This window comes from Rutidosis leptorrhynchoides, chromosome 3, assembly GCF_046630445.1.
Source record: "Rutidosis leptorrhynchoides isolate AG116_Rl617_1_P2 chromosome 3, CSIRO_AGI_Rlap_v1, whole genome shotgun sequence".
NCBI classification, from domain to species: Eukaryota; Viridiplantae; Streptophyta; class Magnoliopsida; order Asterales; family Asteraceae; genus Rutidosis; species Rutidosis leptorrhynchoides.
The window spans coordinates 13,416,088-13,444,067 of record NC_092335.1 but is presented as its reverse complement, the minus strand read 5'-3'; the positions used below and the strand labels follow the sequence as shown (position 1 = coordinate 13,444,067).

Genomic DNA, 27,980 nt, shown 5'->3' with positions numbered 1-27,980 from the left:
CTATCTGCTATTCTTTTACTGCTTGTTTATCTGTTTACTTCTTATTTGTTAACATGGGGGATAAAACATTAACTTTGATTAACAATCTTCATTTTGGGGATCCTTTGTATTTGCATCCATGTGATACTACATCTGGTACACCTATCATTTCTATAAAATTAAAAGGTACTGAAAACTACAATATTTGGAGTAGGTCAATGCTTCTTCCATTGGGTACTAAAAACAAACTTGGTTTTATTAATGGAACTTGTGTTAAAAGTTTAACAGATGCTAATCTTGCTAGTCAATGGGAAAGGTGTAACACTGTTGTATTATCTTGGATGCTTGGTACTTTATCTGAAGAATTATATAATGGGCAAATCTTTAGTACTAGTGATTTAACTCTTTGGAATGATTTGAAAGAAACATATGATAAGATTGATGGTTCTGTGATCTTGAATTTACATCAAAAGATTAACAATCTAAAACAAAATGATAGTCCTCTATCTGAGTATTATCACAATCTTAATAGTCTCTGGAAACAATATGATTCTATGTTAATCACACCTGTCTGCACTTGTGCTAATGCTATTGCTAATCCTTGTAATTGTGATGCTAAAACATCTGTCACTAATAATAACAACAGACTCAAACTAATGCAATTTTTAATGGGCTCAAATGATGTCTATATGTCCGTTAGAAGTAATCTTTTATTAAGGGACCCTCTCCCTGATGTCAAAACTGCTTATGCTGTAATCTCTAGAGAAGAATTCTCACACCCCCAGTTAGGACCTGGGTGAAATGTGACTTAATATCAAATAAACCAACATATTATAATACGAGAACAAATAGTATATGATAAAAACAAACTTTATTGAGTACGCAGCGGAAAATGAAATGTCGATACAAGAATTGAAATTACAATAAAGTAAATGTTTCAAATGCAAGAATAATAAATGCGATAGTTCTTGATCCTAAGTCCAAGTAGCATCATCTAAGCAGTAGATAAGTAAACTTGATCAATCAGCACCTGAGACAAAACATGCTAAAGTGTCAACCAAAAATGGTTGAGTGAAATCATAGGTTAAACAAATATGTTTGACCGTTGTTTTAGACCACAAGATTTTTATTTATAAAGTTGATCTCGCAGATCAAAAAGTTATGCCATTTCGTGATATGTAGACTAAACGTTCAAGTTTGCCCCAATGACAAGTTGATCTGTCCTTGTCGGTTTAATTTCATTATCAAGTAATACAATGTAACAACCCAAACCATCCAACGACAAAACCACGTGAAAACAGAAAAATAAAAAAAATTTCCTGAACAGCATGTTGCGCGGCGCGCCATATAGGCCGCGCGGCGCGCCAAAGTGGACTGTCCAAAAAGTTCTTAAATGCGAAAATGTTTGACTAGTTCCCTACGTATTTAGACAAAACGCTTTTAGCCGCATGTTCAATATATGAAAACTAGCGCGTTCCATTAATAAAATTTAGTTTACGAAGCGGGGCCCACATTAACCCAAATTACCCTTTAAGTATCAAAATACAATTTTCGACCATAAGACTTTTAATACAAAACAAAGCCGAGCATGGCGATTGGGGATACGCTACCCAATCCTAATAAATCCAAAAGCAAGCCTTCTACGCAAACTATGCAAGTCCTCTAATCCTCGCGCTTACCCGAGCCACCATCCACATGCAATCTATAAAAAGAGTCAACAACGAGAGGGTAAGCTAACGCTTAGTGAATGATAATATACTACATACATATATATGTATAAAATGGACACGCCACAAAATAACAAATACCGCATACCGAGGCATCCATATAAGGCACTACACTTAGCATACCGTACGATCTCTAAGCAACGAGCTAAAGATACAACAACAATATAAGTTCACCAACGACGATGTGAACAACGCCAAATAGCTACACCCGGAGGGTTAGCTACAACACAACAATACATTAATATATAACAATATAAACGAACAAGGTTAACACCTTAACCCAATACCGAGAACCAAATACCACAATGAAGATTGGCCGAACTACACGAGCCTTAGTAATCCGAAACCACACTAGATTACTATCTTCACAACATCGAGTTTGGCCGAACTACACAAGCCTTAGTAATCCGAAACCACACGAGATTACTACCTCAATAAGATGACCGAACTACACGAGTCACCATGAATCCGAACTACACGAGATTCATTTCCACAATACAATAAGATGACCGAAACCACACGCGTCATCGTGAATCCGAATACACACGCGATTCACTTCTCAATATTATACCCTTCGCCATTGGGGTTATATCAACCACATCACAACCACGTGTGATAATGTACACGCGAACGCGTACTTCGCCAAAGATGGTCAACCAAAACGCACAACCGTGCCAATTGGACTCATACAAAAGTCCATCAAATCCATCTATATGTGAAGTGAGCTCTATAGCCGAGAATCACTTCACCCGACCCGCACCCATCCTACACATACATATGCACATAGGATATTATCACTCACCTTGAAGTCTTGAAGAATGCTTCCAAGTAATCCGCAACTCGCCAATGGAAAGTACCTATTCCATTATCACAATTACAACAATACACTTAGAGTGGATTTACAAATCAACCCAATTCGTCACTTAGTGCAATTTCGACCCAAATGCACTTTCAAGCACAAACCGTGCCCAAAACTAACCAATAATCACTAACACAAGTGAGAATGGTCCTAATACGCCAATTAAACCCGAACTCAAGTGTTAAACACGCGTCATACCCATTTTGACACTAAAACCCTAGTTTTGACCTATTAAGTCAAAATCTCACCATTTACAAGTTTTAACACCAAAACACATTTAACTCGGTTTAATACTTCAACTTAATCCATTTTAAGTTTATAAACCTCATTAAATCGCCAAATGGGTCATAATCACCACCAAACTCTAATTTGACCCAAAGTCACAATTAGTCAACCAAATAACCTTAAATGGGTTTCAATACTTCCATAATCACTAACTCATAATCACTAACTTAAGTGATTAAACTCAATTTCAAGTCCTAAACATTGCCAATTAGTTCACCAACCCAAAATCCACCAACAATTAACAATAAACCCAATTACTAGCATCACTAAACCCATTTCATCATCTAAAAGGGTTTTTCATCAAACTAACTCAAACCCTAACTTGAATATCAAATCAAATAGATGAAATTCGGAGTTTGAGCTTACCAATACTATCACCGCGTAGCCAAGAACGAGAGGAACAACTTTAGAACTCGAGCTTTGATGAGAATCCGCCTCCTTCTTCTCTAAATCCACCTCTCTCTCTAAAACTCTTACTCTCTCACTAGATAAGGTTGGGAGTGTTTGATGAGTGAAAATGTGATCCAAACTGATCAAAGGATCAGTTTTGATGACCCCAAACCGACCCCAAGTGAAAAGACCAAAGTACCCTTCATTTAGACCTTTTAAAAAGGCTAAAAAATTGCATCAGACGGGTTCGGCGCGCCGCGCCGAAAGGTGGAGCGCCGCTCCAACCTTCAGGTCAGTTTTCAGTTTCTTGTTTTGGCCATAACTTTTTGACCGTAGCTCCGTTTTTGATGAATCAAATATCGTTGGAAACGTGATAAGATTTCCTTTCCAATGGTAAGGCTTTGGAACATCAACACAAACTTTATTTGGGGTTGAAAGGATACGTACACACCTCGTCACTTCAGACAACGTCCAGTTTCCTTCGGCGTCCGAGCAAGCAACACGTAAACTTCATACACGCATCGTACACCATAAATACATTATGTACAATAAATATTTGGGTCTTACAACTCTCCCCCACTTAAAATCGATCACGTTCTCGTGATCTTCTCCACTTAACCAATTCGGAACTACTCAACGGTCCTCAATTATAAGTCCCAATCCGACTTTTCTAAGCAATTCTTCCCAATGAATCGCCTTTAACAACTAAAATCGTCACCCGCAATTTTATCGAAACTAAAACCCGAGCACTAAAACCTGCTCAATCCCCCATTCATCAGGAAAACTCAATCGATCTCGTACCGAGATATCAACCCTATAGTGTACCCTTTCCAAGTACAATGCTAAAAACAACCAAATATCGACCTAAGGTCAACAACCCGAAACGATGAAGACCGAACCAAACGAACCCTTACGGATTACACCAATCACTAAACATCCCTTGTAGTGCGCCATACGACCAATACACAACTACCGTAACATCATAATCCAACGGCTAGAACCGATAGCGCCCAAAACGACTATGGAAACGCAAAACCCAAGGTGTACGAAATCAACCATCGTCACACCCGTAACAAACATGTGATCGAAACACGGCTATCGCCTCACTAATCCCACAACATGGTCCTCACGACCCCACCATCGACGTATAAAACGACCGATAGTTCCCGCAACATGGTCCTTGCGACCCTACCATTGGTGTATCAAACAACCAATAGATCACACGACACGAAGGCTGGCCGAAAACACACGCGCCCTAGTGAATCCGAACTACACGCGACTCACTACCTTCACCACAACAACAATGGAGAATGGCCGAACTACACGCGCCATAGTGAATCGGAACTACACGAGAGTCACTATCCCGGAGGAATGACCGAACTACACGAGTCATTTGTGAATCCGAACTACACGAGACTCACTCCTCAATACAATGACCGAAACCACACGAGTCATTTGTGAATCCGAACTACACGAGATTCACTTCCACAACACAATGACCGAAACCACACGAGTCATTTGTGAATCCGAACTACACGAGATTCACTTCCACAACATCAAGGTTGGCCGAACTACACGAGCCTTAGTAATCCGAAACCACACGAGATTACTACCTCAATAAGATGACCGAACTACACGAGTCACCATGAATCCGAACTACACGAGATTCATTTAGTTAAGATGACCGAAACCACACGCGTCATCGTGAATCCGAAACTACACGCGATTCACAATCTCAACATAGGAATGGTACTCGCATTTCCCACCGGTACTCGTATTTCCCGATAGTGTTACACCATACCGACATAACACTACTCCCTTGATGAAGACAGCGGACCCCGAAGGTCATACTCCACCAATCTCAACACCGGATGAAGTCAGCGGACCCGAAGATCATGCTTCACCGATATAACACCACGCTCATGATGAAGTCAGCGGACCCCGAAAGTCATGCTCCACCAATCACGTATTCCCATGACGAAGTCAGCGGACCCTAAAGATCATGCTTCATCAAACAACCATACCATAATCGAGCAAGAACCACCTATACCAAACATAGGTACCAAACAATAATTCTCCACAAGAGAACCCGACACACACCTCCCTTAACCGGAGGATTTCACCTTGCTCGCCAAACACGTCCATTATCTCTCAACGAGATTTACCACGTTACCACCTCGGTGATGATTCAAATCCAAACCATAAGTACAATTTATCCGAAATTGTACTCTACCACAAATCGACCCAACCAGGTCTCGACAACATTTTCCGGATCTACCAATAGCATCATCCGAAATCTCACACTAAAACTTCCTCGTGCGGGAGTGTAACTCCCTCACTTAGAACCACGTTCAATATCCACAACTCGTACAACCGCACAATGCTACCACAGGTAGACTTTACCAACAATTGGGCTCACACGACCCATTATCACATCTTGCTCCAACCTTGAGCACACGAAGGATTTTAACCAACCCTTAAACACTTTGTATGAAAAGTGTACCGCAACACAATCGGAGTCGAACACCACGCTAGTAGGTATAAAAGAGGCACCTAATGTCGCGTCATAAAGACTCCATTACCAACACACATCGAGATTTAATACACTCGATCTCAAGGGTTCCAACCAACCGACGAACCTCATGATTCGTCACTTCAACATAAAAGCGAACACGCGCTTAACAACCAAACACCAAAACCATTTCCGTGGCTTGGTAGAAACGTTTCTCAAATACTAAGGAATGCTTGGTTGCACCAAGTCTTATGCCCTTCGCCCGTCAATCAATCATCAACATAGGGTACTTCCATTAGGAACGTCACCCATAGCATAACATGCACAACAAAGGCACGCAACTCAAACTCAAACGGCATTTAATAAATAATCAGAAGACATATTTATCAAAATTAAACGTACCTTAACGTCTCCTGGCCGCACCCGTCCCCGCTAACTTGGGACATCCCGACTTACGATGTCCTTCTTTTTTGCAATTGAAGCACACCATACCATCACCCTTTGGTACCGAACATTCCCAAGACTTGTGACCCCTCACGCCACAATTGTAACATCTAGCCGCACTAGAATCCGACATACCCGTTCGCGTACCACCCGTGCTCACACTCGGACCCTTAGCCCTCTTACTCGGAGCACCATAAGAAAAGACCCTTCGCTCACTTGAAGGTTTACCCTTTTTCGATCGTGAATACGACTCGAAACCTCTAGCCAAGTCGAATAATTCCGAAAACGATTTCGCTTGACCCCGGCTAATTTTACTTTTCAAGTCATCATTCAAGGTCCGATAGAAATCTCCCATCAACAAACGATCATTCCCCAAATACTCCGGACAAAAACGAGCCTTCGCCATAAAGGTCGTCTTGAGAGTACTCAAATCCATAGATCCTTGTCGCAAATTTCGCAACTCATTACGCAATTCCCACAAATCGGTCGAAGTTCGAAACTCCTCGAAGAATTCCTCTTTAAAGTCGTCCCACGATAAAGCCATAAACGTCTCGCCACCGACAAGATCAATCTTACCATCCAACCAATCCCTTGCCCTACCCCGCAACAAACTCGTAGCGAGTCTCGTCTTTCTCTCGGGAGGGCAATCAATAGTACGGAAACACCCTTCGACGTCCGAAATCCAAGTTGTGCTTACCAAAGGATCCGGATTTCCATCATACATCGGGGGTTTAGTCCTCATGAAGCTCTTAAGATAACGCACCATTTCACCACTACTTTGAAGTTCGGAATACCTCCTTTCCATTCTTTCTTCTAACGCACCCTTTTGCTCCGCAACGGCGGCCGCAACCCTAGTGTTAAACTCCGCGTCATTCGCCTCGGTCTCGTTTCGCGTCGTCATTCTAAAGAATGCAAAACGATTAGTCCACGAACGTGTAAAACCGTACGCACGACACAGCCCCATCTTGCTAAACACTCATCGTACATCACTTGTTAGACACGATTTGCACCCGTAATAAGGTTTGCAAGTTCTTATTACGCACACATGCCGCATCGACTCGTTAATACAACGACCGTCTCGCTCGATGATATACACAAACACAACCAAAATTCTACGCGGTACAAACACACGCGAGAATTATTATCAAAACACGACAACATATTAATAATATCCGCATTACTAATATAAACGTTAGTCAACCTATAGCCAAGGCACTAACCAAACCCATTCCGAACCGTAATCCTACAAGTCCCGCAACAATTTAAGCACACACAAGTCTAAGTCTAGGCACCTATCTCAAGTCACCTAAATCCCTTAGACCATGCTCTGATACCACTTGTAACAACCCAAACCATCCAACGACAAAACCACGTGAAAACAGAAAAATAAAAAAAAATTTCCTGAACAGCATGTTGCGCGGCGCGCCATATAGGCCGCGCGGCGCGCCAAAGTGGACTGTCCAAAAAGTTCTTAAATGCGAAAATGTTTGACTAGTTCCCTACGTATTTAGACAAAACGCTTTTAGCCGCATGTTCAATATATGAAAACTAGCGCGTTCCATTAATAAAATTTAGTTTACGAAGCGGGGCCCACATTAACCCAAATTACCCTTTAAGTATCAAAATACAATTTTCGACCATAAGACTTTTAATACAAAACAAAGCCGAGCATGGCGATTGGGGATACGCTACCCAATCCTAATAAATCCAAAAGCAAGCCTTCTACGCAAACTATGCAAGTCCTCTAATCCTCGCGCTCACCCGAGCCACCATCCACATGCAATCTATAAAAAGAGTCAACAACGAGAGGGTAAGCTAACGCTTAGTGAATGATAATATACTACATACATATATATGTATAAAATGGAAACGCCACAAAATAACAAATACCGCATACCGAGGCATCCATATAAGGCACTACACTAAGCATACCGTACGATCTCTAAGCAACGAGCTAAAGATACAACAACAATATAAGTTCACCAACGACGATGTGAACAACGCCAAATATCTACACCCGGAGGGTTAGCTACAACACAACAATACATTAATATATAACAATATAAACGAACAAGGTTAACACCTTAACCCAATACCGAGAACCAAATACCACAATGAAGATTGGCCGAACTACACGAGCCTTAGTAATCTGAAACCACACGAGATTACTATCTTCACAACATCGAGGTTGGCCGAACTACACGAGCCTTAGTAATCCGAAACCACACGAGATTACTACCTCAATAAGATGACCGAACTACACGAGTCACCATGAATCCGAACTACACGAGATTCATTTCCACAATACAATAAGATGACCGAAACCACACGCGTCATCGTGAATCCGAATACACACGCGATTCACTTCTCAATATTATACCCTTCGCCATTGGGGTTATATCAACCACATCACAACCACATGTGATAATGTACACGCGAACGCGTACTTCGCCAAAGATGGTCAACCAAAACGCACAACCGTGCCAATTGGACTCATACAAAAGTCCATCAAATCCATCTATATGTGAAGTGAGCTCTATAGCCGAGAATCACTTCACCCGACCCGCACCCATCCTACACATACATATGCACATAGGATATTATCACTCACCTTGAAGTCTTGAAGAATGCTTCCAAGTAATCCGCAACTCGCCAATGGAAAGTACCTATTCCATTATCACAATTACAACAATACACTTAGAGTGGATTTACAAATCAACCCAATTCGTCACTTAGTGCAATTTCGACCCAAATGCACTTCCAAGCACAAACCGTGCCCAAAACTAACCAATAATCACTAACACAAGTGAGAATGGTCCTAATACGCCAATTAAACCCGAACTCAAATGTTAAACACGCGTCATACCCATTTTGACACTAAAACCCTAGTTTTGACCTATTAAGTCAAAATCTCACCATTTACAAGTTTTAACACCAAAACACATTTAACTCGGTTTAATACTTCAACTTAATCCATTTTAAGTTTATAAACCTCATTAAATCGCCAAATGGGTCATAATCACCACCAAACCCTAATTTGACCCAAAGTCACAATTAGTCAACCAAATAACCTTAAATGGGTTTCAATACTTCCATAATCACTAACTTAAGTGATTAAACTCAATTTCAAGTCCTAAACATTGCCAATTAGTTCACCAACCCAAAATCCACCAACAATTAACAATAAACCCAATTACTAGCATCACTAAACCCATTTCATCATCTAAAAGGGTTTTTCATCAAACTAACTCAAACCCTAACTTGAATATCAAATCAAATAGATGAAATTCGGAGTTTGAGCTTACCAATACTATCACCGCGTAGCCATGAACGAGAGGAACAACTTTAGAACTCGAGCTTTGATGAGAATCCGCCTCCTTCTTCTCTAAATCCACCTCTCTCTCTAAAACTCTTACTCTCTCACTAGATAAGGTTGGGAGTGTTTGATGAGTGAAAATGTGATCCAAACTGATCAAAGGATCAGTTTTGATGACCCCAAACCGACCCCAAGTGAAAAGACCAAAGTACCCTTCATTTAGACCTTTTAAAAAGGCTGAAAAATTGCATCAGACGGGTTCGGCGCGCCGCGCCGAAAGGTGGAGCGCCGCTCCAACCTTCAGGTCAGTTTTCAGTTTCTTGTTTTGGCCATAACTTTTTGACCGTAGCTCCGTTTTTGATGAATCAAATATCGTTGGAAACGTGATAAGATTTCCTTTCCAATGGTAAGGCTTTGGAACATCAACACAAACTTTATTTGGGGTTGAAAGGATACGTACACACCTCGTCACTTCAGACAACGTCCAGTTTCCTTCGGCGTCCGAGCAAGCAACACGTAAACTTCATACACGCATCGTACACCATAAATACATTATGTACAATAAATATTTGGGTCTTACATACAAAGACTTAGTCAAATGTATCGGGGACATTACTCCCGATATGCCTACCCCCAATAATTAAGAATGCATTTAACGAGCAATTAAAAATATCACTGTAGGGACTTAGCAGGACACAGCCAGGTATAGCATAGTTCAACAGTTGGTACTTGTGTCTAAATTGTAAATAGTAAAAGTAGCATGTGTCTCACCCCAAAAAGTTAAATAAGTTGTGCACAATATAAAATGGGGCTATGAAGTTCACCTTAGTAAGTAGAAGAAGAGTTGCTATTCCTTGGAATAGAAGAGTTGGATGAATGTGAGCAGAAAGTCAATCTAATGACATTTAAGAGTAGTTAAATGTTTTGCCAAGTTTAAGTTTAAGTATGCAAGTGTTTAAGTGTAGTTTGTTTCACTAAGTTTCCATTCTTAGTATGTTTCCACTTTTAGTAAGTTTCCATTTTTAGTAAGTTAGTGTTAAACACTAGTGAGTTGTCCTTAATAAGTCTACCACTTATTAAGTGTGCAAGTGAGTGTATGATCACCATAGTCGGGTTTGACATTGTGCACCATACCCGAACATCTATTCCACCGTCGAGTCACCAGAATGATCAATTGTTACCAGTTGGCCCAGGATTTCTTGACCAAAATCTAAGTTTGGCATTCGAGATCCACAAGCGTCCCATAGTGGTACCAAGGATCACCCTAGGCCTTAAGTAGCGTTGACGTTCAAGTAATCCTCACGCTACCGTGAATGACTATTGTAATCGTATGTTATACTATAAGTAGTATATTATAAGTGTTAGTAGTAGTATAAGTGTGTAAGTATTAAGTAGTAGTATAGTATAAGTAGTATTAAGTAAATGATTAGTAGTATTAGGGTTTATTAGTTAAGTAGTATTAGTAGTTAGGGTTAAGTAATAAGTAGTAGTATTAATTAATTAGGTTTAATTAATTAAAGTAGTATTTAATGATTAGGGTTTAGGAAAGTAATGATTAGGTAATGATTATTAGGGTTATATAATTAATGTTTAGGGTTAAGTTGTATTAGGGTTTTAATAAATTAGGGTTAGGTTAATTAGGGTTTAAATATATATATAGTATATATATATATATATATATATATATATATATATATATATATATATATATATATATATATATATATATATATATCGTGTATATGTATATAGTTTTTATTTTATTTTTTATATATATATAACCGTATGTATATGTATATATATAAAAATATTTTTTTTATATATGTATATATATGTCGCATATGTATATATATTATGTGTATAAATTTTGTTTCCTTTTTAAACACTAACAAATCTCTAACAAATCTTTAACAAATCTTTAGGGTTTTTAAGATTTAACAAAACTTTTTTTTTTAAATCGGTAAGTATATGTATATACATATGCCGATTGTATATGTATATATGTATATGTATATTTTGTTACCATTTTTAAACATTAACACAATCTTGGTGAATCATTAAGGTTTTCAAGATCTAAACCTTTTCTCTTTTTTTTATAACCGTATGTATGTATGTATGTATGTATGTATATGTATATTTATATTTTTTTTACATGAACAATATGAATGTTAAGATCATGCATGAATATTATTATGAATATAAACATGAATTGAAACAAGAATTTTAAAAGATTTGGATCTAGGGTTTTTTTACCTTGATGAAGATTAACAAGAAAACAATGAGAAAACTTGGTGATGAAGATCAAAGCACTTGAATAACGAAGAACACACTTGAAGATCTTGATGAACACGAAGAACACGATGAAGATCACTTGAAGATTACTTGAAGATCACTTGAAGATGGTGGTGGTGTGGTGTGTTTTCTTGGTCGAAATCCAAGAGAGGGAGAGAGAGAGATTTGTGATTTTTGAGAGAGGATTAATAGAATGATTTGGTACATGAAAAGCATTAGCCTAGACCTCTATTTATAGGTGAGGTTAGAAAGATCTAGAATTAGGGATTAGTTAGGAGTACTTAGGGAACAAGTTAGGGTTTGCATGGGTGGTGATGGTGGCCGATTTTGGGAGGGCAAAAGGGTCATTTTACCCCTTTAAATTTCGGTTAGGGCATCAAAGGGATGGTTTGGAACTTTTTCGTTTTAGTCCTTGTACTTTAGATTAGCTTAAATGATTCCAAACTTGTTTAAGATTAATTAGTTACATACATTAAGTTTTAGTTTATTACATTTTGTTCATGGAAGTAAATTAACTTATTATTTTTATCTTTTATTAACTTGTCAATTATTGCACAAAGTTAATTAATATGTTTTATAATTCTTAATACTTAACAATTATGGATTAAAGTTTAATTATTAAGTTTTAATTATGTTGTTTGGGCAGTTAATATTAAAAATATATAGAATGGAAAAATGAGGGTCGTTATAAGAATCACACAGAATCGGTTCTATCAAAGATATTAGTAACAAAACTCAAACTACAGCCTTTGCAGTTCAAACATCTAATAATGTTAACAACAGAAATATTGGTAAAAGTGCTTTTAATAATAACAGAGGTCCTAATCCTAATCTTAAATGCACTAAATGTAATAAAATTGGGCATACAATTGATAGGTGTTTTGAAATTGTTGGATATCCTCAAAGGTTTAAAAGAAATTTTAATACCAATAACACCAACAATAATAAACCATGGAATAATCAAAGTAAATCTGTGTCCAATAATCATGCTTCTACTAGTAATAATTCTTCTACTAATGATAATGGCAGTAGCTCCTCTTCTGCTATTTCTTTTTCTAATGATCAGATGTTAAAACTTCTAAGCCTCATTAATGATGGACCTTCTGTACCTGTTGGCTCATTAGCCAATATGGAAGGTAACTTCTTTAATTCCAATGTCAAATTTAATCTAAACTTCAAAAATTTGTTCAATTCTATTCTATCTAAGTCAAAACAAGTTCATCAAGGATGGATTATTGACTCAGGTGCTAATCAGCACATGACTATCTCTGTTCAAGGGTTAAGTGATGTGGTTGATATCTCTGGTTTAAAGCTTACTGTTGGTCATCCCAATGGTACACAAGCTTTAATCAAAGGCATTGGTAATCTGGTTATAAATGAGTACATTATTCTTAACGATGTACTTGTTGTTCCAGAGTACTGTGTCAGTCTCATGTCTGCTCACAAACTCTCTAAAGATAATAAACATGTTGTTAGTTTTGATGATAATAAATGCTATGTTCAGGACTTGAGGAACAGACAAATAAAGGGGATTGGTAATCAAACTGGAGGTTTATACATTTTTGATAAACACTTTAACTCTGGTAAGATTAAACAAAATCTAAATCAAGCAAGTTGTTATTCTTCTGTTAATCTTTGGCATTCCAGACTTGGTCATCCTTCAGACCAGGTTTTGAATGTTCTCAAAAACAAACTTAACTTAAAAGATAAAATTTTTCTGAACCTTGTGATATATGTCATAAGGCTAAACAAAGTAGAAAACCTTTTCCTTTAAGTGATCATAAAACAGCAAATTTAGGTGAAGTTGTTCATCTTGAACTGTGGGGACCTTTTAAAGTACAAACCAAAGAGGGATTTAAATATTTCGTAACAACTGTTGATGACTATTCTAGAGTTGTTTGGATTTTTCTAATAAAAAGTAAAGATGAAGTTTTTGAAAACATTAAAACTTTCATTCTGTTGATTGAAAATCAGTTTAATAAACATATTAAAATTTTAAGAAGTGACAATGGAACTGAGTTTATAATCAAAGTTTAACCAATTTAACAAATAGCAAAGGAATTGTTCATCAAACTTCTTGTTCTTACACACCTCAACAAAATGGTGTGGTTGAAATGTGTGACGACCCTGAAATTTCCAACTAAATTTAAACTTAATCTTTATATGATTTTAATACGATAAGCAAAGTCTATAATGTTGAGTCTCGAAAATTTTAGAACTATGTTCATGTGTTCAATTACCTTTTACCAGTTTCGACGATTCACGAATAATTAATTGTAAATAGATATGTGTGTGTGTGTTTATATATATATATATATATATATATATATATATATATATATATATATATATATATATATATATATATATATATATATATATATATATATAAATGGTAATTGAAAATATAAATTGAAATATTATATGTTATTTCTATTAAAATTTAATTATGTAAAATAAAATAAAAATAGGATATTATAATAATTATTATTTAAAATATATTTATATATAGAAATAAAGTATATTAAAAATAAATATTAAATGATTGTAATACTCATTTGATGTCCCGATTGATATTAAGTAAGTTAAATTCAAACTTTTATGATTTTAAAATAATCGGAGATTCGAAAATGAGTTCTATAAACTTTAGGCTTACTAAAAATGTATTTAGGACCTAGTTATTAAATTTTAAAACTTTTTATATTTTACTTGGGATTGGGAGTGAATAATTAATGTAAATTTTATTTAATAGTTAATGATCGAATTTTATACCATAATAACCAAAATAAATAAATATAGTTAATTTAAAAATATGAGATTTTTCTGAATACTTTTATTCACCACTGATTTCGCACGATACACAGTCCGTAAAAACTGTCGGTACAAAACACCAAACATATGATGGCTTCACTGTGCTTTATCGTGTTATTACTTGCTTCTTTCATTCCCACTTGAAAATTTAATTATTATTATTAATTAATATTAATATTATAACTATATAATTAATATATAAGAGTAGGTATGCAGAGAATGGGATATATATATCTATACCCATCTCATTCTCCTTCTTATTTCTATTAGGAAAGTCTACCACCGAGAGTCACCTTAAAACCACCACGATGAACCACTTTGTAACACCATCGAACCACCTTCAACCGTCGGAGACCTCCATGATCACCTCACCACTTTACTTCACCTTTTAACGCCACCGAAAGACACCAAAAACTACTCATCACCATTTTGTTTTTCTACCATTCGTTTATGTTTGGACCGAGAATAAACAATCACTCACCACGATACCACCATCGGTTGCCACCGCAAACAACCATCTCTAATAATCTCTCTCTCTAAAAAGTTTATGTTGAAGATCATCACGAAGCATCATTTATGCAGTCACCATATAATACTGTTGCAGTCTTCAACCACTACCATCACAACCAACAACCATCGGCAATCACAACCCAAAACTGCCACCATCCCATCGCTATATATATTTTTCTCTTCTTCTGTTTTAACCGTAGACAAATCAACCAACACCCATTTATTTTCTTTCTGTTAAAGCTTCAAGAAAAACCAAGACAACCATTATAACCGCTGTCATGATCGAGTTTTACTACTGTTTCCATTTTTTTTTTTTGGAGGGAACCCTCGAAACCCGTCACCACCACAGTCACGTCCACTCTGCCACCACTACCATCTTATTCGCTGTCATGTTTAAACGAAGGAGCTGAAGCAGGGATGAGTTTATGATGATGAAGATATCGAGTGTAATAGTGATGTTTTAGAAGAAGAAGAAGAAGAAACAATTAAATATATATGTTATATTTTTATTTCGGAGTATTAAAACAGATATGATAGAGCAGAGGGATGGTTTGGTGATTTGTTGGTTAAGCTAGAGGTCCTGTGTTCGATTCTCGCGTACTGCAGTTTTCCTTTTTATTAAACAGCTGGGTCATTTATTTGATATTGAAGTTGGGCCGAAAATAAATGTAAGGAGTTCTGGGTCGATAGCTTGTTCGGTTAGCCTGTTGGGCCGTGACCCAGCTTCAATTTCTCTTGAGCTTGCCGTTGATTACTTGGAGAAAGAAGTGAGGAGAAACAGAAGTAGTAAATTAAATAAAACTAGGCTGTATTTAAAATAGGAAGACGAGGATGGATGGATGGATGGTTGAGGGTATTTGCGTGAAACGAGAGGTCTCGGGTTCGAGCCTCGTCTGGGGCAACTCTTTTTAGAAAAGCATTTTGAAAGGGTATACACTTTAATTTTCATTTCTACTATTATTATTATTATTATTATTATTATTATTATTATTATTATTATTATTATTATTATTATTATTATTATTATTATTATTATTATTATTATTATTATTGTTATGTTGTTATTATTATTACAAATATAATTATTATTGTTATCATTATGATTATTATTTTTGTTAGAATTAGTATTATAAGTGGTATTATAATTATTATTAAAAGTATCATAATTGTTGTTATTATTATAAGTATAAGTATTATATCTAGTATTATTAAGAGTATTAATTATGATAAAGCTATAATATTTTTTTCATGGATAGGTTTATTATTATCAGTATAAAATAATACAAATTATTATTATCTTCGTAAATACTAGTATTAGTATCACTCTTGTAACTACTAGTATTATTATTATTATTATTATTATTATTATTATTATTATTATTATTATTATTATTATTATTATTATTATTATTATTATTATTATTATTATTATTATTATTAAACAAAAGTATCATTAATAACAATATCATTATTATTATTATTAATACTATCAGTTTTAATAAAGTTATTATTATTATTATTAGTAAATCATTAATATCAAAACTATTTTTAAACAAATAAATATTTTTGTACATAAAACATACTTAATACATATACTACAAATATATTAATATTCCATATAACTATATATAAATCATATTAACATTACTTATATAAAAACTTACATATAACAAATTAAGTATTTTCAATATGTTACTAAATATATAGATATCAAAATAACTATATTAATCACTTTAAATACATATGCAAAATAAATATATACAACATATAATTTAAGATATAAAATAAAGTATATATTTTTTTAAAATGGAATCTAGTATAAATCTTATATAACTACAAATTATATATAAATAATATATATTAATAAATGAAATTTTGAGATTTCAATTATATGTTTTAATATATATAAATGATAAAGGTTCGTGAATCCGTGGCCAACCCTGCATTGTTCAATATCGTCATATGTATTTTTACTACAAAATACAATATGTGAGTTTCATTTGCTCCCTTTTTAAATGCTTTTGCAATATATATTTTTGGGAATGAGAATACATGCGTTGTTTTATAACTGTTTTACGAAATAGACACAAGTAATTGAAACTACAATATATGGTTGAATGATCGAAATCGAATATGACCCTTTTAGCTTGGTAGCCTAAGAATTAGGGAACTGGCCCCTAATTGACGCGAATCCTAAAGGTAGATCTACGGGAACTAACAACCCCCATTCTGAAATTTGGAATGCTTTAGTACTTCGAGTATATCATGTTCGATGGGTGTCCCGGAATGATGGGGATATTCTATATGCATCTTGTTAAGGTCGGTTACCAGGTGTTCACCATATGAATGATTTTTATCTCTATGCAGTTTGCGAAATGCCTGATATGAGATGTATATTTATGAAAAAATGAAATCTTGTGGTCTATTAAAATTATGAAAATGATTGTTTATGATAAACCTATGAACTCACCAACCTTTTGGTTGATACTTTAAAGCATGTTTATTCTCAGGTATGAAAGAAATCTTCCGCTGTGCATTTGCTCATTTTAGAGATATTACTTGGAGTCATTCATGACATATTTCAAAAGACGTTGCATTCGAGTCATTGAGTTCATCAAGATTATTATTAAGTCAATTATAGTTGGATGTGTTATGAAATGGTATGCATTCCGTTAACTTTCGATGTAAAGAAAGTTTGTCTTTCAAAAACGAGTGCAGTGTTTGCAAAATGTATCATATAGAGGTCAAGTACCTCGCGATGTAACCATATGTTATTGTATTCGTCCAGATGGATTAGGACGGGTCGTCTCATCTGGTATCAGAGATAGTATAACCGCGTCCATGTGTGTCGGGTTAGTCGTAAAGGAGGTTCTCACAGTGTGACCTGTGGCGAAGCATTGGCTCTTACTTCTTGCGATCCCTTACGAGGGTTGGCAGTAGCCGAGAGTCAGGCCCTAAAATCAGTATCTGAGGTACGCTCAGTGGTCGCCGGATAGTTAAGGCACTGGGTGGGACGGTGGTTGTCCCCACATGAGTCTCATGTGGTATCAGAGCGGTGGTCTTAGCGAACCAGGTCTTGCATTAGTGTGTTTAACTGATAGTTGTTTAGATGCATTAGTGGGTCTGGATTTCGACCGTGTCTGCATGTCAAAATTTTTGCTTATCATTTAGTGTCGAAAATTATTTGCTTATCATCCTTAAAGTCTAGACACGCCTTACTGCCCCTATTGAATAGACAATGTATAGATAAATTCATATCTTAGCATATATGTTATTGTTACCTTTTCCTGACAGCTTCCGTAGATTCCTCCGTAACTTATGGGATTTTAGTATTATATATGCATATGTAAATTATGTATTGTAGAGTACTAATCTACATCCTATAATCTATTTCTTATCAAAAATCCTTCATCTAATCGTACGAGATGAATCCCTCAACCAGTTCGAGTCCCTCAGATTTCGATAGCTATTCCGATAGTTATTCCGACAGCTATTCCGACATGGATATTCACCTAACCTCGGAAAGCGGTGTCACCAGAATGAATTAACCAATCAGCCATCCCCAATTCATCTGATGGGTTCGTAGTCGACTTAACCGATGGAGACGCGAAGAAGTCGATCCTTTCCATCCACCACATTCCCTCTTGACGATGAACTTGAAGCACTTACCGGTGAACCTGTCTGTAATACCATTTTCTCTCTCATTTCCAAGTATCTCATCATGATTATATACTATCTCAAATTCAAAACCTTATTCATCCGCTCGTCCGAACTGACAATCATCCTGGTGTAATAGAAGAAGTCAACGAGCTTCGCGCCCGAGTTGTAGCCTTGGAAAATATGGTGCAAAATGTACCAGCTTCAGCAATATCACCTGCACCAACAGTACCACCAACATCAATACCAGTACCACCAATAAACCAAATTTTAACATCACACGCCTCAACATCACAATCTATACCTCGAGTATAATCATCATTCTACATGACGTTCTACATCATTTATCTTCGTTCGACATGGCGATTATGTAATCTCTAATATTTTAGAGATTATATACGCTTGTTCTAACGGTAAATCAAATGAGATTAATATTATATTAACTCATTAAATCCATGATTACATCTGAAGAAAATATATATTTATATATATTTTCATAAGGATTGTAATAAAAAGTTCTTTTGTACAAACTGTTAATGGTGAAAATATTTTAACGGGTAAGTAATACCCGAAGAATATTTAAATTTCACATTAACAAGTTACACTGTACATTTTTTGAATCTGATTCAACGGTCATCTACTATCCTACTTACATCCACAGATATACGAATCCGTTCACTACAAAATAACCATTGTCATTCAATTTCATATTTGAATTTTGACTTATCAGAATCCAACAAGTGGCATAATGAAGAAAAACATTTGACAAAATAAAATTTGTTAGAAACAAACGAATTAACTATGAGAAAAATTTTGTTAAGAATCCACGTTAACTGTTTCCAGCTAACTGTTCCTAGCTAACTGATTACATTATATTTATCGCAGTTTCGAGCTACTGTTCCTAGCTAACTGATTACATTTTATTTATTGCAGTTTATTTATCGCAATTTTATTTATCGTCATTTAATTTCTATTATTTACTTTACGCACTTTATTTATCGTCATTTAATTTTTGTTATTTATTTTACGCACTTTAAATATCGGGACACGTATACAAGGTTTTGACATATCATATCGACGCATCTATATATATTATTTGGAATAACCATAGACACTCTATATGCAGTAATGCTTGAGTTATCTATACAGGTTTAAAGTTGATTCTCAAATAATATATATACTTTGAGTTGTGATCGAGTCTGAGACATGTACACGGGTCACGATACGTATTAATTAATTCAAATATTATATATTAAACTATATATGAATTATTTGACTGTTAACTGTGGACTATCAACTGTGGACTAATAACATTGGACAATTAAAATAAATTAAAATAAATTAAAATATTGATTATAACATATGAAACTAAACATTTCTTCAAGTTTGCCACTTGATTTCATCTTAAAACTCATTTGTATCTTGACGATTACAATCCGCGTTCAAACCTATTATGATTCTTGACAACACCTCACTCTAGAGGATGAACCAACCGCACTTCATCTACGGAAGAAAATATTCATACATATAGTTATGCACCTGAAAACTCTCGGAACCTGAGTAAACGTTCAACACGTATCTGTGCTAGCTTCTTTGGCATTGCTATTGTCGAAAATAACATTGAAATTCTTTTTCAAATTAGTCAATTTTGTCACAGCTCCAACAAATCAAACTTCGACTTTCATTCGAATTAGCCTTATTATAACTTTTATATATAAAGATTACCTTCATCATCGTTACCGGAGAACCATTTATAATCCATCACATTAGCGATAAACTTACCAGCAACCTCGTTGCTCCTTGACTTAAATCTCTCCGACCAATCACAATATTATCTGTTGGAGTCTTATCATGAACTCATCCACATCTTGTAACGATAATTACCATACCTAATACCGGGAGGCATCAATCGATAATCTCGAATTTCTCAGCGATTCTACAACAACAATTATATATATTTATATATATATATATATATATATATATATATATATATATATATATATATATATATATATATATATATATATATATATATATATATATATATATATATATATATATATATGTATATATATATAACTTCTATCTCCTGGATTTACGAAACTTCAATTCTGAATTTCTGAAAAGCACTTAAGCCTATGAATCAAGTTTTCTGAATTTTGAAAAAGCTAATGAAATCTTTGGCGATTACTTTACTCTTTAATCATTCCAAATCATTGTGAATAAATTTCTTCATCACACTTTGGTTCTAAAATTATTAGATATCATGGTATCTCTCATTATAAATATCCTTAATATTTCCGAAGATATCTTCATAAATATTCTTGTCCTATATTAATTATCTCTCCGCGCTATCTGTGCTGAATCATAAAAGAAACTGTTTTAGTTTCTAAAAAATTCTGAAAAAAATTCGAATTTGAATTATGGATGTTTTGAAGTAGTGTTGGGAACTGATGCATGAGTTAGTATAATATAATGACACTTGATCAATGTGGTTATATTACAGTAAGTCATGCTGAGTTTCTAATGGGACATGACGATTCACAGATCATAACGTCATCATGTGCCATGTTACACGACTCTTACATTCTATCTAATCTATAAACATATCAAGAATATATTATTTTGATAGTTCTATCTTTTCTCTTGAATTCTGGTAATTCAACCAATCAAGATAGTGCTATTAAAATTTCTCTCTTTGAACATCAGTCATGTTCATTCGAAACTTCATATCTACGAATTCTGGATCATTATTCGCTTTACTTAAAGTAGAAAAGAGAAAAACAAAAGTATGGAACCCCAAAATATAAAGGAAACGAAGAGGGTGGATTTATAGTAAAATATCAGACAAAGCAATCAAGGCAGATGATCGCATTTAATTAAAGAGGATCATAATTTCTTTAATCATCTAAGAATCAAATCTTATATTGATTTCGAAGATTTGCTTTAAATTCAACCATGACTAGTCAAAAGTTATGATGAAACTTGTCTTTCTCATTTCACTATTTAGTGATAGCTTCATTTGTACTCTTCGATTAATCGAGTTGTTTTATCCATATTACCCAGTGATGATAAAATTCTATTTATCAAATCATATTTGTCATGAAAACATTTTTATAGTTAGCCATGACCACCTCACTCAAATTTCGGGACGAAATTTCTTTAACGGGTAGGTACTGTGACGACCCGGGAATTTGTGACTAAATTTAAACTTAATCTTTATATGATTTCGATACGATAAGCAAAGTCTATAATGTTGAGTCTCGAAAATTTTGGAACTATGTTCATGTGTTCTATTACCTTTGACCAGTTTCGACGATTCACGAATACTTAATTGTAAATAGATATGTGTGTGTGTATATATATACAAATGGTAATTTAAAATATAAATTGAAATGTTATATGTTATTTCTATTAAAATTTAATTATGTAAAATAAAATAAAAATAGTATATTATAATAATTATTATTTAAAATATATTTATATATAGAAATAAAGTATATTAAAAATAAATATTAAATGATTGTAATACTCATTTGATGTCCCGATTGATATTAAGTAAGTTAAATTCAAACTTATATGATTTTAAAATAATCGGCGATTCGAAAATGAGTTCTATAAACTTTAGGCTTACTAAAAATGTATTTAGGACCTAGTTATTAAATTTTAAAACTTTTTATATTTTACTTGGGATTGGGAGTGAATAATTAATGTAAATTTTATTTAATAGTTAATGATCGAATTTTATACCATAATGACCAAAATAAATAAATATAGTTAATTTAAAAATATGAGATTTTTCTAAACACTTTTATTCGCCACTGATTTTGCACGATACACAGTCCGTAAAAACTGTCGGTACAAAACACCAAACATATGATGGCTTCACTGTGCTTTACCGTGTTTTTACTTGCTTCTTTCATTCCCACTTGAAAATTTAATTATTATTATATTATTATTAATTAATATTAATATTATAACTATATAATTAATATATAAGAGTAGGTATGCAGAGAATGGGATATATATATCTATACCCATCTCATTCTCCTTCTTATTTCTATCAGGAAAGTCTACCACCGAGAGTCACCTTAAAACCACCACGATGAACCACTTTGTAACACCATCGAACCACCTTCAACCGTCGGAGACCTCCATGATCACCACACCATTTTACTTCACCTTTTAACGCCACCGGAAGACACCAAAAACTACTCATCACCATTTTGTTTTTCTACCGTTCGTTTATGTTTGGACCGAGAACAAACAATCACTCACCACGATACCACCATCCGTTGCCACCGCAAACAACCATCTCTAATAATCTCTCTCTCTACCTCACCCTCTCTCTCTAAAAAGTTTATGTTGAAGATAAGCATCATTTATGCAATCACCATATGATACTGTTGCAGTCATCAACCACCACCATCCCAGCCAACAACCATCGGCCATCACAACCCAAAACCGCCATCATCCCATCGCTATATATAATTTTCTCTTCTTCTGTTTTAACCGTAGACAAATCAACCAACACCCATTTATTTTCTTTCTGTTAAAGCTTCAAGAAAAACCACGACAACCATTATAACCGCTGTCATGATCGAGTTTTACTACTGTTTCCATTTTTTTGGCCAGAACCCTCGAAACCCGTCACCACCACAGTCACGTCCACTCTGCCACCACTACCATCTTATTCGCTGTCATGTTTAAACGAAGGAGCTGAAGCAGGGATGAGTTTATGATGATGAAGATATCGAGTGTAATAGTGATGTTTTAGAAGAAGAAGAAGAAACAATTAAATATATATGTTATATTTTTATTTCGGAGTATTAAAACATATATGATAGAGTAGAGGGATGGTTTAGTGATTTGTTGGTTAAGCTAAAGGTCCTATGTTCGATTCTCGCATACTGCAGTTTTCCTTTTTATTAAACAGCTGGGTCATTTATTTGATATTGAAGTTGGGCCAAAAATAAATGTAAGGAGTTCTGGGCCGATAGCTTGTTCGGTTAGCCTGTTGGGCCGTGACCCAACTCCAATTTCTCTTGAGCTTGCTGTCGATTACTTGGAGAAAGATGTGAGGAGAAACGGAAGTAGTAAATTAAATAAAACTAGGTTGTATTTAAAATAGGAAGATGAGGATGGATGGATGGTTGAGGGTATTTGCGTGAAACGAGAGGTCTCGGGTTCGAGCCTCGTCTGGGGCAACTCTTTTTAGAAAAGCATTTTGAAAGGGTATACACTTTAATTTTCATTTCTATTATTATTATTATTATTATTATTATTATTATTATTATTATTATTATTATTATTATTATTATTATTATTATTATTATTATTATTATTATTATTATTACTATTATTATTACTATTATTATTATTACTATTATTATTATTATTATTATTATTATTATTATTATTATTATTATTATTATTATTATTATTATTATTATTATTATTATTATTATTATTATTATTGTTATGTTGTTATTATTATTACAAATATAATTATTATTGCTATCATTATGATTATTATTATTATTAGAATTAGTATTATAAGTAGTATTATAATAATTATTAAAAGTATCATAATTGTTGTTATTATTATAAGTATAAGTATTATATCTAGTATTATTAAAAGTATTAATTATGATATTATTATTAAATTTAAAGCTATAATATTATTATGATGGATAGGTTTATTATTATCAGCATAAAAATGATACAAATTATTATTAACTTCGTAAATATTGTATTAGTATCACTCTTGTAACTACTAGTATTATTATAATAATAATAATAATAATAATAATAATAATAATTATTATTATTATTATTATTATTATTATTATTATTATTATTAAACAAAAGTATCATTAATAACAATATCATTATTATTATTATTAATACTATCAGTTTTAATAAAGTTATTATTATTATTATTAGTAAATCATTAATATCAAAACTATCATTTTTAAATAAATAAATATTTTTGTACATAAAACATACTTAATACATATACTACAAATATATTAATATTCCATATAACTATATATAAATCATATTAACATTACTTATATAAAAACTTACATACAAGAAATTAAGTATTTTTAATATGATACTAAATATATAGATATCAAAATAACTATATTAATCACTTTAAATACATATGCAAAATAAATATATACAACATATAATTTAAGATATAAAATAAAGTATATATTTTTTAAAATGGAATTTAGTATAAATCTTATATATCTACAAATTATATATTAATAATATATATTAATAAATGAAATTTTGAGATTTTAATTATATGTTTTAATATATATAAATGATATAGGTTCGTGAATCCGAGGCCAACCCTGCATTATTCAATATCATCATATATATTTTTACTACAAAATACAATATGTGAGTTTCATTTGCTCCCTTTTTAAATGCTTTTGTAATATATATTTTTTGAACTGAGAATACATGTGCTGTTTTATAAATGTTTTACGAAATAGACACAAGTAATTGAAACTACATTATATGGTTGAATGATCGAAATCGAATATGCCCCTTTTAGCTTGGTAGCCTAAGAATTAGGGAACTGGCCCCTAATTGACGCGAATCCTAAAGGTAGATCTACGGGAACTAACAACCCCCATTCTGAAATTTGGAATGCTTTTGTACTTCGAGTTTATCATATCCGATGGGTGTCCCGGAATGATGGGGATATTCTATATGCATCTTGTTAAGGTCGGTTACCAGGTGTTCACCATATGAATGCTTTTTATCTCTATGCAGTTTACGAAATGCCTGATATGAGATGTATATTTATGGAAAAATGAAATCTTGTGGTCTATTAAAATTATGAAAATGATTGTTTATGATAAACCTATGAACTCACCAACCTTTTGGTTGACACTTTAAAGCATGTTTATTCTCAGGTATGAAAGAAATCTTCCGCGGTGCATTTGTTCATTTTAGAGATATTACTTGGAGTCATTCATGACATATTTCGAAAGACGTTGTATTCGAGTCATTGAGCTCATCAAGATTATTATTAAGTCAATTATAGTTGGATGTGTTATGAAATGGTATGCATGCCGTTAACTTTCGATGTAAAGAAAGTTTGTCTTTTAAAAACGAGTGCAATGTTTGTAAAATGTATCATATAGAGGTCAAGTACCTCGCGATGTAACCATATGTTATTGTATTCGTCCAGATGGATTAGGACGGGTCGTCTCAAAAGGAAACATAGGCATTTGCTTAATTTAGCAAGATCCCTTACGTTTCAGGGGGGGGGGGGTTTACCTCTTAATATGTGGTATGACTGTATTCTAACTGCATGTTATTTGATTAATAGGACTCCTTCTGCTGTGCTGAATAGAAAATCTCGTTATGAAATGATTTATAAAAGTGAACATAATCTCTCCCATCTTAAGTGTTTTGGATGTCTTTGTTTTGCTACTGATTTAAATCCATCTAATAAATTTTCTAGTAGGTCTATTAAAAGTATTTTAATTGGTTTTTCTACTGTCAAAAAGGGTTATAAACGTTTAAGTCTTGATGATAAATTTTTTTTTTTATTCAAGAGATGTTACTTTTTATGAAACTGTTTTTCCTTTGAAATTTAAGATTAAAACTGTTTTTTCTGATTCTGTTGAAAATGTTTTAAACTCAAATGATTTGAATAAAGCTAGTTACTTTAATGATATTTTTGAAACTTCTGATAACACTTCAAGTCCCAATGATAAAGGGAGAGCTACTGAACAATGTGATGGCAGTAGTGATAGTGTTCATGAAAATGAACATCATCCTACAGCAACACATCATGAAGATAATACTTCAATCCCTGAGGGCAATTCAAATTCTAATGATTCTTTTGACAATACTGTTTTAAGGAGATCTTCTAGAAGCACAGCATTTCCAAAAAAATATGATGACTATGTTGTTGATGGCAAGGTTAAATATGGAATTGAAAGAGTTGTTAATTACAATAATCTTGAGTCTAAAAATTACAACTTTATCTCTAATCTTAATAAAACCTTTGAACCAAAAACCTATGAACAAGCATTCCTTGATCCTAATTGGACTGAGGCTATGAATCTTGAAATTGAAGCTCTTAACAGAAATAATACATAGATAATTACTGACCTACCTCCTGACAGAAAACCTGTAGGAAATAAGTGGGTCTACAGAGTTAAATATAATGCCAATGGTGAGGTTGAGAGATATAAAGCTAGACTTGTAGCCAAAGGCTACAGTCAGAAAGAGGGTATTGATTATGAAGAAACCTTCAGCCCTGTTGTAAAACATGTAACTGTTAGATGTTTTATAACAATGGCTGTTCAAAAAGGTTGGCCTCTTTATCAGTTGGACATAAACAATGCTTTCTTATATGGTGATCTAAATGAAGATATCTTTATGACCATTCCTGAAGGATATTATATTGAATCTGTAAAAAGTAATAAAGTGTGCAAATTAACTAAGTCTCTTTATGGTTTAAAACAAGCACCTAGACAATGGTATGAGAAATTAAATTCTGCACTTTTAGAAGATGGCTTTATTCAAAGCAAATCTGACTATTCTTTGTATGTTAAGAATTCTAAAAATGTTTTTATTGCTTTATTAGTCTATGTTGATGATATTGTCATTACTGGAAATAGTAAAGTTGAAATTGATAAGTTTAAAAGTTTTCTTAAAACCAAATTTATGATTAAAGATTTAGGTCTTTTAAAATATTTTATTTGAATTGAAATTCTTAATAATAAAGATGGTGGTATTTGTCTTTCTCAGAGAAAATATTGTCTTGAGTTGCTTAATGACTATGGTTTATTAGGAAGTAAATCTTTTGGCACACCAATTGAATGCAATGCTAATATTAATTGTGAGCAAAATGAAAAGGATAAATTACTTTCTAATAAAACTGAGTATCAAAAACTTTTTGGTAGATTAAAATACTTGACCTTAACCAGACCAGATATTTCTTTTGCTGTGCAAGTTTTAAGTCAATATATGCATGCTCCTTTACAGTCTCATCTTGATCTTGCTTTTAGAACTTTAAGATATCTAAAAGGTGCTCCTGGTAGAGGTATTAATTTGATCAAAAATGATAATCTGACCTTAAATGCTTTTTGTGATAAGTGCAAGTTAAATAGTAAGTCTGTTACTGGTTATTTGGTTTATTTTTGTGGTTCTCTTGTT

General features: G+C 33.5%; 1 protein-coding gene across 1 annotated transcript; it reads left to right on the top strand.

Annotated features, from left to right (window-relative positions):
* The first annotated feature begins 53 nt into the window (after window positions 1-53).
* LOC139899684 (uncharacterized) lies at window positions 54-26,918 on the top strand. The gene is made up of 5 exons (XM_071882531.1): window positions 54-763; window positions 12,681-13,473; window positions 13,548-13,640; window positions 23,722-23,862; window positions 26,412-26,918. The coding sequence occupies exons 1-5, from the start codon at window positions 54-56 to the stop codon at window positions 26,916-26,918; spliced, it is 2,244 nt and encodes a 747-aa protein (XP_071738632.1).
* Window positions 26,919-27,980: the final 1,062 nt, after the last annotated feature.